This window comes from Lytechinus variegatus, chromosome 14 (genome assembly GCF_018143015.1).
Source record: "Lytechinus variegatus isolate NC3 chromosome 14, Lvar_3.0, whole genome shotgun sequence".
Lineage (NCBI taxonomy): Eukaryota > Metazoa > Echinodermata > Echinoidea > Temnopleuroida > Toxopneustidae > Lytechinus > Lytechinus variegatus.
Genome location: NC_054753.1, coordinates 31,039,387 through 31,052,607, shown reverse-complemented (window position 1 = coordinate 31,052,607; position 13,221 = coordinate 31,039,387). Strand labels below are relative to the sequence as shown.

The 13,221-nt window shown below is 37.0% G+C and overlaps 1 protein-coding gene across 1 annotated transcript; it reads right to left on the bottom strand.

Annotated features, from left to right (window-relative positions):
- Positions 1-10,387: 10,387 nt before the first annotated feature.
- On the bottom strand, positions 10,388-12,723 carry LOC121427687 (protein fem-1 homolog C-like). Its single transcript, XM_041624208.1, has one exon. The coding sequence runs from the start codon at positions 12,685-12,687 to the stop codon at positions 10,762-10,764; it is 1,926 nt and encodes a 641-aa protein (XP_041480142.1). The 5' UTR covers positions 12,688-12,723; the 3' UTR covers positions 10,388-10,761.
- Positions 12,724-13,221: the final 498 nt, after the last annotated feature.

The following is a 13,221-nucleotide window of genomic DNA, read 5'->3' as shown; positions in this document are numbered from 1 at the left end:
CCATCCAGTGGTCTAACTACGGGGGGGGGGGCATGGGGGCACGTGCCATCCACCCCCTATCGGCTGCCCCCCCCCCCCCAAAAAAAAAAAAAAAACGTTGGGAAGGAGATAAAGACGGGGAGAAAGGAAGAGAAACGTAGTGGGAAAGAACAGATTATTGTTCATTATGACATAATTATGTTACATAAAAACACAAAAAAATGAATAACTTTGTGAAACGTAATTTGCTCAGGGCCTATGTCTTCATTGTTCCCGGTGATCACATTATCTGTCATAATCCTGTTGTACTAAATCCTCCCGTTTTCAAGTCAATATACACTAAATATATATCCTCGCACTTCGAGTTATTATTGTTTTATGTAGTGACATATGCTTTTTTTTCATGACTACTTAAAGGGATGGTCCGGGCTGAAAGTATGTATAGCTTAATAAATAGAGTAGAATCCACTGAGCAAAAATGCCGAAAATTTCTTCAAAATCGGATAACAAATTTTTTTTGTGTGTGTGAAAACAGTCGTCACGAATATTCATTTGGTTGGCTCATGATATGTCACATCTCCACTTATTCTTTTGTATTGTACATGAAATTAGGTTTATTCAATTTTTTTCTTCCAAGAACTAGAAAAGTTCGATTGACAACTGCATTATATAACTATAGTGAGATTATGTATATTCTTAATGGATTTCCTAAAAAATAGTCCTTAAAATATATTTGTTTTGGGTCAATATTATAAAAAACCTTCAGCTCACGCTTCGCAATCGCATCATTTGGTTAGTGAAATACATATGGTTCTCGTGAATTCCTACAAACAAACCTTAAAATGCCCCTCTTCAGGTCTGAATTTCCTAAATTTTCAGCTCGCGCTTCGCGCTCGCAATATTTGATTAGTGAGATGCGCATGTTAATCATGATTACAACGACTACATTTGCTTCATGTGTTTAGATGTTATTATAACAAAATCAGCAAGTACTTAATACTCGCATTAGATGACTATGGTGAGATATGGATTCCTAAAATATAGTTCTTAAAAATGTCCGTTTGTGGTCAATATATACAAAAATTTCAACTCTCGCTTCACACTCGCATTGTTTGTTTAGTGAGGTACGTAATCATGATTACAAAAATTGCTTTTAATGTCCCTTTTAGGTCTGAATATAACAAATTGCAGCTCGCGCTGTGCGCTCGCATTATTTGATCAGAGATACATAAATGGCACCGTCCTTAATTTTTTTTACTAGGTCAGTATACCTGACAACAGCGAGCTTTGCACGCTCACTAAGTGACTCAAAATTTTTTGCTGCCCCCCATGCCATGACTCACGGTACGCCACTGACCCCCTCCGAACCCCAATCCCACCCAACCACCAATCATCAGCCACTTTCTGCATCTGCATTCAAAAGTATTGGTGTGTTACGGTTTCAGCATAAACAAGATATCTGTTCAAAAGTGTCGGAAGTTTGAGATTAACTCTGGGATTAACTACATGTACTTGAATAAAATACATTGATATTATTTTGACTTTTGCATTATACGCTATAGTCTACGAAGTCAGACCCCTTATAATTCATGAATTATTCTGTTGTGTCTAGCGGCTCTTCCTTCACCACCAAGTGTCTGGCATTGATTTTTTAATGACCCTGATGCTAAACAGGACAATATAAAAATACAAGAATAATTATCAATTATTCATTTTGATTGTTAATGTTGTATTTCAATATTGTTATGATATATCATACTATTCATCTTTGTTATTGTCAAAGCCATTGGAAACCAATTAATTTCTTTCTATCCGTACATTGACCAATTTCCTGAGGTTATACTTTTTCAGCTAGGCTAGCCAAGTTCAGGGGTCGTTATCACTTCCCTTTACGCCACACCTACCATCAACGACCAGCCAGACACCCGTTGAATAAGGGGCATTCATTATACATACTATAGGCTATTAAAGATGAAAATTTGTAACATTTTCAGCAAGACTGATACCATTGTGTGTGCGTGTGAGTTTTTACAGACGTGTATATTACTAGTATCATAATTTACATCACCATCCGACAGATATGACCGTCTGAACAAAAACAGTCGGGGGGGGGGGGCTTTCGGGTTCAACCCCCCCCCCAAAAAAAAAAAAATTAACCACAAGGGGGGGGGAGATATAAAGATAATATAGGCCCTTTATGCGTATGTAATTATTGAGTAGGGCAGTATTCCATTCTTGTCAAGTACTCTCAAATTAAAGCTTTTATATATAAAATACCGGTATTCAAATTCGAAAATTTTCAGGCTCGGTCGCTACAGGCTCCCTCCCTCATAAAATGACATTTGAGTGAGTTTTTACAGACGTGTATTACTAGTATCATAATTTACATCACCATCCGACAGATGTGACCGTCTGAACAAAAACAGTCGGGGGGGGGGGCTTTCGGGTTCAACCCCCCCCAAAAAAAAAAAATAAAATAAATAACCACAAGGGGGGGGTAGATATAAAGATATTAATAATAATAATAATAATAATGGTGGCTACTTATATAGCGCACAGGTCCACCTTTCGGTGCTCATGGCGCTTTGAAAAGGCACTGCTATTATTATTACCCCTGCTAAGCTAGGCAACCGATTAAGGCGCACACAGCTTTTTGAGGAATTACTTCCTGCCGGTACCCATTTACATCACCTGGGTCGAGTGCAGCACACAGTGGATGAATTTCTTGCTGAAGGAAATTACGCCATGGCTGGGATTTGAACCCACGACCCTCTGTTTCAATGTCCGGAGACTAATCCACTGGGCCACAACGCTCCACTTCAATAATAATATTATAGGACCTTTATGCGTATGTAATTATTGAATAGGGCAGTATTCCATTCTTGTCAAGTACTCTCAAATTAAAGCTTTTATATATAAAATACCGGTAAATAGAAAACAAGTCACCTTATTGCAGAATTACACTTACCTTTCAATATTGCCATCTATGTCTCCTCTTTAATACAATACAAAACTGCCACAAATGTAAGGAGTAATGATAGTAGTAGTAATAGTAATAATAGTAATGATAATAATGATAATAATAATAATGATAATAATAACTGCAACTATAATGATTACAATAATAGTATCGACATCATGGTCAATGTAGAGTTGTGGATTTTTATTTGTGAATTATGCTTCAAGTAATAAATAAATAGATAAAATAAAATGACCTGATACTTTTACTTATTTAACAGTTTTAGAATGATGGTAATGATAATTACACCGAATATGCCTTCTTGTTGTTCTTATTTCAGTAATGATCTCGTTATACTCTTTTAATTGTCTTATGTATAAGAACGAATGTATTACGTGCATGCCAGTATTTTGTATTAATTTTGTCTCTCCTTGATTATGTATATTTGTAATTTGTATGTTTGCATATAAACAAAATGAATTTCCATTAAGTTGGACAATAAAACATTATATATATATTCAAATGCGAAAATTTTCTGGCTCGGTCGCTACAGGCTCCCTCCCTCATAAAATGACATTTAAAGAAGAATACATCAATGTCTTCTTCAAGTCTGTCAAGCCAATGTATCCGTGAAATAGACCAGTTCTTAGTTACTTCATGGGCAATTTTGGTCAAATGACCTTTCATTTCTTTCATTATGATAGACAGATTTCAAAGCAAGATATTACGTAAGCTTGCCTTACATAGCAGGATGAAGAAATTGAATAGACCAGGTGACTAGAATAGCACACCAATGAACACTTAATGAAGGTATTTGTTGCATTCCTACTTTGATTGTATATCTTAGCATTTTGCACACTGTACTTGACAAACTGTGAAATATCAGTCGTTCGTGGAAGCATTGTTGTTTTTTTTTTATGTAAATGAAAACGACAATTCAAAATAAATATATGAATAATCAAGACATCAAAGTTGGTGCTTATCTCATTAGACAATAAAGCACCATGTCACTTTAGTACAAATGACCTTCTTCTGATCATGTATAGAATCTTTTGATCATGCGCAGAAAGGAACTACGAACTGGCTAAAGTTGATGTCGATTCATACTATTATAATTCAGGTGGGGGGGGGCCAAAGAAAACATCGAAATTGTATAGGTGCGCTCTGCGCCAATAATACAGCATGTTGCACATGAAGGGTACCAAACTCGCTGCCAAACAAATGACAATTATGTTGTTCAATTATCATCATACTTCAATATGAATTGAGCAGATAAAGAAAGTTGAGACAAACAAAACACTGCAAAATTGACCAAAATCGGACAAGGGTCGAATAACAAAGTTATATTTACATTTTAAACCGTTTGCATTTTTTTTCGGTGAAACAGTTCTATGCATGTCTTCATGAATATTCAATGAGCAAACTGATGACGTCACATCACCACTTGTCCCTTGTATTTTATTACATGAAATTGTTGATTCACTTAATTCTTTAAAAAAGAAGACTTGATTGATAATGAATTACTCCTTGCTGCAAGGAGACATATCACTCAAACGTATATATCAAAAATGAAATAATTATGATTTCATGGAATAACAAAAGAACAAGGAAAGCGGGGATGTGTCATCATTGAAAATTCATGACAATGTGCATGTAACCATTTTCAATAGATATTGCTAAACTTTAAAATTCAATAACTTCGTTATTTTGCTCTCTGATTTTTTGTGCATGGGATGTGCAGGCGTATTTATTCTTTTCCCCTCTGTTTTCTGTATCACATTTCATAACCTTTTCTTTCAGTGAATTGGAAAAATTAATGGATCAATTTATGAAGTCATGTATATGTTTATGAATTAGTTTTTTTACTGGTACCTTGATGTATTATTTATGACGTTATGAAATTTATGAAGTCAGTTTATGGAAGAAGCAATATTAAGAATACTTACAAAAAATGAGGGTGATCGTCTTCCCCAGGTGCCCCCCTGAAAAAAAATTGGCAGAGCAAAAAAAAAGAAAAAAGGAAAAGAATAAGAAAGACAGAAGAAGAAAAAAATAAGATGAAAATAAGAGGAGGAAGACGAGTGAATGAAATATTGTGAGGGGAAGACTTGCAAAAAAAACCCCAAAGATCTTTCATGTTACTATATAAATTTTTTGCTTGCGCTTCGCGCCAGAATTGCATGTTCGATGAGATTCATATCTTGCTCAATAGGCTGATATGGAGTTTTGAAGTCATAATACAAAACATATTTTAGCTCGGACATCGAGCTTTCATTATTTTTTTCATTTACAAATTTAAGTGCTCTGTAAAATGTCCGTTTTATGGTCTACATATCAGCATTTTAAGCTCACGTTGCGTGGTCACATTGTTTGATTTGCCAAGTTCATATTGTCTACGTGTATTCCATAATGTTCCATGAAACAAATGTATTCAGAATGCCCAGATTCTAGGTCTAAATCTAAAACATGCGCGATAGCCTGCACGTTCTTTATTTAAAATGTACTTAAATTATCCAGTTTCACATCAGAATATCAATAATTGTCTGCTCACGCTTCACGATCGTATTATTAATGATACCCAATTGACTATATCCTAGTTATGGTTTACAAAATATGAATAGAGTGTCCCGCTTTTAGGTCTAAAATCTCAATTTTCTTCCTCTCGCGCTCGCATCAATTGTTTAGTTACATACCTATCCCATTTATTAATACAAAAATTGGAATGGCCAATTTTTAGGTCGGAATGTCAAAAAAATTGCTCGCGCTTCGAGCTCGCATTATTGAAATATATTGGCGTTCGCAGTAACCATCTTGTTACATACGAATCTTGTTCAGGAAAAATACATGAAAGTAAAAAAAATCGCTCGCGCTCGCACCTTTCATAAGGCTTATGAGATTATTTTATGTTTATGTTGTTTCATAAGAATAAAACTAAGAAGTGACTGATCGGGGAAAATATAGGTGAAGATAATTTCGGGCCCCGTCCCCTATTGGCCAAAGTCGGATCCGCCCTTGTGACACATACACACACACACCGGAAAAATAGCCGGTGCTCCCCCTGAAAAAAAACAAGGACCCCCAAGTGCCCCCCGGGAAAAAAATCTTAGCTACGCCATTGCCCCCCCATCCCCAAGGATCGACGCTTCTTATCTGTTTGGAGTGATCGGGGGGGGGGGGGGGGGGGTGTTTCATCAATATTTTCGTCCGACAAATTGTCAGATCTGACAACTTTCCTGGTTTCTGATTGGTTGAGAAGCATTGTTACTACATAGTAACTGTCGGATAAAACGTCCGACAAGTCCTTTCATGAAACGCTCCCCAGATCGCTCCAAACAGATAAGAAGCGTCGATCCTGTATCGCCATAGATAGATCTGTATGTTGTGGAGTATCCCATTCAGGAATTAAACGATGCTGTAGGTATACATGTACATTCATAGGTCAGTTCATATAAGAAAGTGCTATGAGGTTTCACAACGAAAAGTTTCATCCTGGGTCACAACATTCGATCGTTATTATTTTGTTGCATGGTCAGTTTACCCCCACACACTTTTAAAACTGTTCCGCGGACCCTGCTTTGCCTCCCAGCCCCCGCCCCATACCCCAGATAATAATTATGCAGTAAGACGTAATATAATTTTCACTATTCACTCTCAAAATTTGATGATTTTTCTCGCTCAGTCGCTATGATAGTAAATACCAACAAATAATCTCAACCGTGGTCCGGGTTGGGAAGGGGGGGGGGGGGCAAGCGAGGAGGAGAGATTAGGGATGAATACCCACCAAACCTAATTTCATGAAGAAAAAAAATTAAGGATTTGAAAAAAAAAACATATGCTGCATTAAAAGCAAAGACTAGTCGTATGGAAAATAGTTGAAGAAAAATAAAACGAGCGACTCGGGATGGTAACATTAGAAATACGTGGTATTTAATAAATTTAATCGTAGAGTGACATAATATGACACAAATAAAAATGGCCTTAAGGAAAACATTTTTCATGCTTGAAGAAATAGGTTTATAAAGTTATCTTGCATTTTTATTAAAAAGAAACAATGGTCGATCTCACTAATACCCCTTTCATAAACCCATCCTCCAATTATCCGCCCAAGAGTAATGCGGATAATTCAATAAAAATTGCATTTACAAACTCCGAAAATAATCCGCACTATTTGTTACGAACGCCCGACCTGAAAAAGGCGGATAATTGTCATGGCAACTGCACACGCCCCCTCTGATGGGGTTGCGTTGGAAAAGGATGACCTTGTGACCGCACCATGGCAATTATCCGCATTACTTTGGAAATACGTTCATAAAGTCAACATCTGGTCCCGATGCTGCTATTATGCGGATAATTGCAGCACCGAAATAATGCGGCTACTCTGGTCCTACTCCCGGGGGGGGGGGGGGGCGGGCACTTCCATTGACGAGTGGATACCATGCACGACCACGGGGTCTTGAAAAGCACCCTAAATACGTATTTCCATATTCTGAAAATGCACCCCTTAACAAGTATTGGCGTATGAAACCCTACCCTTAACAAGTATTGGAAACAAATTACTATAGGCAAGTATTCCCAGACCTGAGCCCCTAAACAAGTATAGCGATGTATTTTCCATATTCTAAAAATGCACCCCTTAACAAGTATTGGAAACAAAACGATACTTTAGCAAGTATTCCCTGAAATGAACCCCTAAACAAGTACAGAGATATTTTATTGATATGTCACGCGTCTGTCAGTCGTCGGTTTTACCTTTAGACACCAATTTGGTTTAGTACGGCCCCACCTTCCACATCTTGCGCAAATCGGACTCTAAACACGTAGTGTTGGGGCAAGAAGGACATCCTTTATAAAACATTTTGGATCTTGTTTCATCATCCCCGCATATTTGGCCCTAAACACGTAAATATTTCCGAGCGAAATAGATACCCTTTTTCAATATTTGTGTGTTTTTGACACCCTTATCACGTTACGTACGTAACGTGCCCTATCATGAAAAAAGAAACCCTTTTTACGTGTTTTTTGGTCGCGCATGGTATCCACTCGTCAATGTAAGTGCCCCCCCGGTCCTACTCTGATTTTACGACCAAATTAGTCCAAACCCTGTACTAGATCCTCTAGTTTCAGTTCAAAAATTAAAAAAAGAAAGTGTCTTCACAATTGCTTCGTCTGCTTGCTCGAATTTTTGAGTATATATTTTACGGATTTTCGATCCCTTTGAATATTTCTGGGACGGCCATCAAAGAAATGTGTAGATAACAGCAATGAATATACACGAGTTTTGAGAGTTTCAATGATCAGTGGCGGCACCATTTTTTTAAAGTGTGTGTGTGTGGGGGGGGGGGGGCAAGTGCAGGACAAAGAAAATGGTTGGGCAAGCACTGGGATAAAGATGGAGGGCTTGGGGCCACGAACCCCCCCGGAAAAATAATCACAACCAAGGAAAAAGAAAATATAATAAAGGAATATAAAAGGGATGAAATATTGTCCCATTTTCTTACTATAATCATGTCAAAATCTATCATTAATGAAATAAGTTTTTTTATCAACAAAGTCAACATTTTGCTCGCATCTTTTTAGAAATCTTGCCCTTTACTTCTCTCGGCTTACTACACCACTACCCATATAATTTTTTTTATTTCTGGGGGGGGGGCAATGTGGGGGAAACTAGGGGATGCCACCCCGGGAGTGCAACTGTCAAAGGTTAAATAAATCAGATTAAAAAAAAACTTATTACTTATTATGGCGACATAAATTATAAACTGTCAACCACCTTTGCTACATCCGAATTGTCTTGAATCATCTGCTTTAATATAAGGAATTCGTTAAAATAACCCACAAAATAATGGCCATGTCTTTCTTTCTTTCTAAAAGAGTTTCATTTAATGTGCCCTCTCCTCTTATCTTGATAATTATACTGGATACGATAATTAGAAAAAGGTTAATAAAGTTACGAACGAGCTATCCAACATGAAGTGATACAAATACGTGGTTAACTGGTTATCATACAGGTCAGCCCCGTAGCCAAGAACTTCATTTAGGGGGTTCGGGGTGCGAATTTGCGTTTAAATTGTCAAGCAAAAAAAAAAAAGTCAAAATCGTTTGGCTATTTTGCCCTATAAAAATTGTTTTCCTCCCCTATTTTTTCTTGCTCTTGAAAATATAGGGGGTTCGATCGAACAACCCCCCCCTCCCCCTCCCGGCTACGGGCTGCAGATTACAAACTAATAACAATTTACAATTTATATACAGAGATATACAGGAAGAGACAAAAAACGAGAAATACAGAAAAATAACAAGCAATGGGTGCCGTGAAACACACCACATAACAAAACAAGATAAAATAAAACCCTTTTGTGATATTCACACACTGGATGAATTTCATCTCTTCACCTTCAATATAAAACACATGATCTCAATATTACGATATTATGCGAGAAAGGGATTTAAAAATGTATTAAATAAAGATACCTCAATAAAAAAAAGAAAGGACAAGTCCATCCCGTCAAAAAGTTGATTTTAATATAAAGAGAAAATCACAACAAAATCAAAATCGGATGTAAAATAAGAACTCTCTGATAATTTTAAGTTTCGCTTAATTTCGCAAAACAGTTATATTCACATCCTGGTCGGTATGCAAATGAGGGGATTGGTGACGTCACCCACTCACTACTTTATCTTGTATTTTATTATATGAAATAGAAAATATTATAGTTTTTTCCTCATTGTCTTGTATGAAACAAGGGTTTTATATTCCTAGCTGAACACATGGTAATACCATTGATTTATGCTTCAGTCAAGTAGGTCCTTAATATAAAATCTGTTAATATTGAAATATTGTATAATTCAAACCATGAAAAATGAAAGAAATAGTGGGTGGGTGACATCATAGACTTTCTCATTAGAGTGTCACTGAGTCGTGCATTTAACTGTTATGTGAAAAAAAAAACATGATTATAAAATGTCATAACTTTCTTTATTATACATCCGATTTTGATGGAATTTTCAGCATTGTGCTTGTTGATGTTTCTCTTCTCTGTTTATTCAAATCAACATTGTTCTGGGGTATACTTGACTTTTCAGTCAGTTCATTCTGATGTCGACCGGGAGGGGGGGAATAAACTGATTTTGTTGAAAATCCGTTGAAGAATAATAGTTATTGATTTTGTTTTCATTTTGTGACGTCAAATACGAATAGCTCTGTCATAATTATTTGTTCTAAAATTCATAAAATATTATTACTGTGCTTGCTAAAACAGAGGCCTCTCAATCACTACAGCGTACATTAACATAACACTGGATTCCTGGACCAAAACCCCTTGATTTTTTTTACTAATATCGACTACTGTATGATGTACTGTGCTACCAATTACTAATCCCCCCCCCCCAATAAAAAGCAATAAATATAATAAAATAAAATATAATTTAGAATGAAAAACCAAGTATGAAATGATTTTTTTTAATGCAATAACAGACAAAAATATAATAATAATACGAATATATCACAGTAGGGTCTAGGAATTATAGAGACCCGGTCGAAACAACAACCCGACGCCAATTATTAAAGTTATGGGCGTTGAATAAACACAAGAATTCAAACGATCCTTGACCATAAAAAGTGAACATTAGATTAGCATTCAAGAATTCTTATATAGGACCTTACAAGCGTCACAATCGTCTAGTTCTGCTCTGGTGTTATGATGTCTCCTAATTCCCGCTCTCACAGAATGAAGCTACTCTTTTGTTTTTGATCGTCTGTTCATTTTGTTATCATTGTTGGCCTCTAGAAATATAAACGGAGAAGAAGCATCAGATGACTATGAGTCTCAATCATAAAATTCAGAAGAACTTCCCTCATAACAATAACATCGGCCCATAGAATGAAAAAAGAGGTCTGAATCTGAGTCTGAATCAAAATACATGTCTGAATCATACTCTGAATCGCTTTCTGGTTCGCATTCCAGATCAATATCATAATCCGAGTCCAGATCACCATCTTGATTTCTCTCTCTGTCGCCTTCCAAGTCCGACTTAGAGCTGTCTGGTGGCCAAAGATCTCCAGTTACGATGCGAGAAAGATTCTTAGGTAGGACGCCCTCATGGGTGATGTGATGACGGAGAATGGTCCTTGCGGCGATTTCCTCGAGAGGTAAGACCGAATGACTCTGAGACGTAATTATCTCCTTGAGATCTTTGAAGTCTGATGTCAATGTGTTCGGCAAATAATCAATCATCTCTTCTAATGTTTTATGGCGATTGTTTCTCTTCTTTGGATCGCATCCATTCCGAATGAGAACCAATGCCACATCTTTCAGAAACTGCGGATGTACACTCTGGTGCATTTTCATCAAGGAATGAAGCATTGTATTCCTGTCAATATTCTGATGGGTAGCATCTTCACACTGTACTAACCTTGAAATCAATCGTTTCAAACGATTTAACTTTGTGTCATTCACACGTACTCTTCTGTATTGTAAGTAATTCCGACATCGTACGATGACATCATGGCTGACAGAGGTGACATTACGTCCTTCACATTTCTTTCTGATGGTTTTCACAAATTGTTCTGCAAACGTCAGTAACAATTCAAATGTCTCTGTTGATTCGGGGCAGCTGGACAACGCGATCAATATCAAGTCCAAACCAAGACACTTTAACAGTTCTTCTTGTGTCTTTCTTACAATGCGTCTTGGAGCGCTTTCAAATATTGGCAAGCAAGAGTTCATAATTGAAATACACTCCTTCACGTCACAATTTTTCCAAAATCTCACATTTACTCCTCGCAAGCCTTCAAGGATACACCCTATCACTGAACCAAGCTTGAGCTTTGATTGTTGTTCCAATTGAACTGCATCCTTGAAGATCTGAAGTGCTTTCATCTCGATGTCCCTGCGATAATGAAATACACCACTTCGGGCGTGCAAAAGAAGTTTCGGCACGAAGTAGTCCATTAAAATGTCCTCTGGTAGAGTCCTTTCTGCTATCAAGAATGCTTGGGTAATTTTATCCCACTTGTCAAACTGACTACTCTTCCATTCTTCAAAATCAACTTCCATTCCAGAAAAAATGGAAAAGCCATTTGAGAAGATGGATTTTCTTCTTTCCTCAGAAGACGCACTGGATATTTTCTTGCGAATAGATTTAGCTCTAGAGAAATACGTGTACGCACTTTCAACGTCTCCATCAAGGGGATAATCTTCAGCTAAAATAACGGTCACCCCGAGTATCTCTAGAGCTCGTATCTGTTCTTCATCAGACAGCTGCATATACCTTGTATTCCTCTGGAGAAAAAAGTTCACCAAGTCTGACTGCTTGCACATTGCTGCCAGACAACACGGATCCAAACCTTTGGAGTTACACATTTGAGTTGCTCCATGGTCGATAAGTAGTCTGAGAATCTCTACCTTCCTTTCTATTGTACCAGGAACTAGAGAATAAGCACGTTTAAACTCAGTGATACTGCAACAACAGGTATCAAAGACGGCAAAATGCATTGGTGAATTACCACATTCACATTGAGAATTCGGATCTGCACCCTGATCAAGTAAGAACGCAACCAGTTTGGTGTTACGACTTCCACAAGCAAACATCAAGGCAGTCTTTCCGTGCTTGTTTCGACCATTCACTTCGAAGTCTTTGGGGTGGGAAGCAGCAAACTTTTTGATATCTTTCAAGCTCATCGACGGGGTCTTTTCCATTCTTGATACCAAGTTAATGGCACGGGAGTTTCGGGACTTCCTGGAAGACGCCATTTTCACTTAGTTCCAGGAATCAAATACGTTCTTCTTTAGGTCTATTCATAGAAAATAAAACAAAACAAAATGTTTGTTTGATAATCGCCGAATAATACTAGAATATAATAACCAGAGACACAACACAACAATGGGGAACAATACCACCAAAGCAATTGTAGTTATCAACGATAATGCTGAGCACTTCTCTAAATCAATCATCCAAGTGCATCCACTAATTTGCTCGAAAAAAAACAGAGCTACTAATTTACTGTGTAAGATAATCTTTGCTGAAACTTTTTTTTTCTACAAGGTAGACACACTTACCATGTAAAAGAATAAGGGAAAGATTGGACATATAGTTATCAATATCAGCCCATACACCTCCTTCATATTCATGACCGCGTGTCGTGTATTTTTTTCACATGAATATTGCGAAACTTAGGAATTCGATAACTTCAGTTATCAGATTTTGATATAATTTCAAGCATGTTCTTGTTTGATTTTTCTATAGTTATTTAGAAATTATTTTATCCTGGAGTACCCCTAAGATGG